The 3,263-nt window shown below is 34.1% G+C and overlaps 1 protein-coding gene across 1 annotated transcript in view; it reads left to right on the top strand.

Moving 5' to 3' along the window:
- GPR137C (G protein-coupled receptor 137C) overlaps positions 1-3,263 on the top strand; it is a 70,467-nt gene that overhangs the window by 30,852 nt on the left and 36,352 nt on the right. The window contains exon 3 of the mRNA XM_012663824.1: positions 563-791. Coding sequence (XP_012519278.1) covers positions 563-791 — 229 coding nt within the window. The remainder of the gene's footprint in view (positions 1-562; positions 792-3,263) is intronic.

Below are 3,263 nucleotides of genomic sequence, written 5' to 3'. Positions count from 1 at the left end.
ACATTAATATTCAAGATATACTATTAAGTTTTTCAAAAGCGTATTAAAATAGAGTGTATTCATTTACCAATACTTTTCTTTCTTATTTTTTTTAAGAGACGGGGGGGGGTCTCACTCTGTTGCCCAGGCTAGAGCATGGTCGCACAATCAGCTCACTGCAGCTGAACTCCTAGGCTCAAGCAATCCTCCCCACTCAGCCTCCCAAGGAGCTGGGACTACAGACATGTACCACTATGCCTGGCTAATATTTTTATTTTTTGTAGAGACTGGGTCTCGCTATGTTGCCCAGCCTGGTCTTGAACTCCTGGCCTCATGTGATCCTCCTGCCTTGGCCTTTCTCTCAAGGTGCTAGGATTACAGATGTGAGCCACCTCGCCCACCTCTAATACTACTTTAAAATGTAATATAAACACAGGCGTAAGTCTAGAGCTTCATTGTCCAATATGGTAGCCACTAGCTGCATGTGGCTCTTTAAATTTGAGTTTAAAACTTACACTAATTTAAAATTAAATTTAATTTTTCATTAGTTTTACAATCATCTAACAAACTTTTTCTCTTTCAGAATTCTACTGCATTTGGGCTTTATATTGGCAAGCCTGCTCTTTTTAGTGGTGAACTTGACTTGTGCAATGCTAGTCCACGGAGATGTCTCAGAAAATCAGCTGAAATGGACTGTGTTTGTTCGAGCATTAATTAATGATAGCCTGTTTATTCTTTGTGCCATCTCTTTAGTTAGTTATATATGCAAAATTACAAAAATGTCATCAGCAAATGTCTACCTCGAATCAAAGGTAAGTATATTTCTTAAATTTGCACTTAAATCTAATTTCAAATTCTTATCCTATGAACCATATTTTCATGGAAGGTTTATATTGCTATTTTTTTTTTTTGAAATGAGGTCTCACTATGTTCCCCAGGCTGGAGTGCAGTGGCTATACACAGGCATGATCATGGCATAGTACAGCCTCAAACTTCTGGACTTAAACAGTCCTCATCTCAGCCTCCCAAATAGCTGGGACTACAGGCGTATTGCTTTCTTTTAAAGTATCCTAAATGGTACATTTTTGAGCATGGAAGAATAGTCACTAGAAATTTAAAAATGTTCAAAATTTGGCCTTTAATAAACAATGGTTTTTAAAAAAGAAGCTTATACTAAGCATATTGTATTTTCTGTGACTCTGCATTAAAGGCTAATTAAATTAGAATTTATATGAAAGGATCAAAAATAGTCTATTATATAAAGCTGCACTAACAACTTAAGGTTTTGCCAGTAAGGGTGGTGGTATTGCCTAAAAAACAAATTCATCAGATTATGTCTATGTACACTTGGGTCAGCAATGTTAAGGTGTCATATAGGTAAAGTAGTGTTTATTCATATAAAGGTTTAGAAAATGTTACTTCACCCTATAATGTGAAGTCCATATGATATTTGAAATAACTGATCATGTAGCTAAATTTGTAAATGCCTTGCTGCTCCCTTTCCTTATACTTTGGATCAACAAATAGAAGCCAAATGTTAACCCATTAGTAAAAGAACCAAGGAAGTTTCTGCTGGTGTTGATTGACAGTGTGGTTGAGCAGTAAACTGGTCATCATGGTGTATATGTGGCATTGAGTGTAGGGGTGAAGGTATGTGGATACTGGGTGTGGGTGTATACATACACACACTTTTACCATCACTTGCCCAGGAAAGTGTGCTTTAATTTGGCATCATTGCCTATTCACTGAAGATAAGCAAGACAGTATATTAAACAGTTAAAACAGTTCTCTGAAATATTTTTAGACTTCTATATTGTCATTTTCTTTAATATAGTCCTAGTAGAGTAAGGTACTATAATTAAATATGTGATAATCAACTGGTCCCTTAAATTTAGGCAGAGATTTTAATTTTACTTCTTAAACATATTTCAGTGGAACTTTGGAAAAAAATACATAGCAAGGGAGAGAAAGAAGAGACACAGAGTTAGACTTTCAAAGCTATTAATCTTACCTGTAAAACTGTTTTATTTAACTTCTATTCTAAAGGGTTCTTAAAATTTAAATATTTTAGCTAATTCAGGCTTCAGTTTGTTACGAATAACGTTGTCACTGTTATGATTCACATCTTTTGGTAGTAGCAATAGCATCTTTACTTAATATAATAACATCACCATAGAATTCACACTTCTTACTTGTCTAGGGATAAAGCATAAACAGATGTAGTTAAATTTAAAGTGCTTATTCTCTAGGTACCTAGTAACTTTCTAAGTTTGCTTTTACTTACTTTGAAATAGCTAATACTCTGAATATAGTAAAGCTGCCAATCTGAGAAGAAAATTTCATCTGATAAATCTTCCAGAATTACTTCAAACATCTTCCCCTTACTATCATATGAAAGGTATTCACTTTTTATTATTTAAAAAGTCCTAAGTTTAAAAGCTGCATGGATTCAGAATTATCTAGGAACACTACAAAGAGACATGTTCAGATACGTACCTATAAAGGGAGATGACATACTAGAGGATTTGTATTATATTGTACTGTTATGTAGTTCTTTATCTTCCTAACTAGGTTATAGACTTCTTCATTCAAAGAGCATTGTCATCTTGCTTTCATGTTCTCCTTGTAAAATCACTAGGCTCATTTTTGTTTTTTGAATTCTACAACAATATACAGTAATGGCCATTCCTTTTATTCAATCAGCAAATGTTTGTTGAGCCACCTACCTTTCTCTTTCAAACTGACCCTGTGTCTTGCTATCCCTAACGCTCAGACTTTAGTCTTCTCTTTTCCTCTTTTTATTCTTCCTTCCTTCTTTTCGTATTCTGTGATAATAAAATCTCCATAATTTGTCTCAACCAAATCTTACTGTATTTGCAAATGACACACGGTATATCTTTAGACTATTTTATCATCCAGGGATGCCTTTCCCCCTCCCAGAGCTTTCTACCTAATTGCCCGTATCTTACCCAACTTTAAAGACCTAACTCTAATGTTTCCCCTTTTTATGAACTCAATTTCATCTCTTCTCCCTCAACTCTGAAATAAAATTCAGAAATGACTCACTATCTGAATTATCTTAAAAATTTATTTATTCCTCTGGGGACACTTATCAGTTTATACTAGGTAACATTTGTACATGTCTAATTTTTCCTTTTTGTCTTTTTTATTGATATTTCATCATTGTACATATTTTGGGGGTACATGTGATATTTTGATACACTTATACAATGTGTAATGATCAAATCAGAGTAATTGGGATATCCATCACCTCATACATTTAT

Source organism: Propithecus coquereli, unplaced genomic scaffold (genome assembly GCF_000956105.1).
Source record: "Propithecus coquereli isolate 6110/MARCELLA unplaced genomic scaffold, Pcoq_1.0 Scaffold83, whole genome shotgun sequence".
Lineage (NCBI taxonomy): Eukaryota > Metazoa > Chordata > Mammalia > Primates > Indriidae > Propithecus > Propithecus coquereli.
This window is presented reverse-complemented; position numbering and strand designations above follow the sequence as displayed.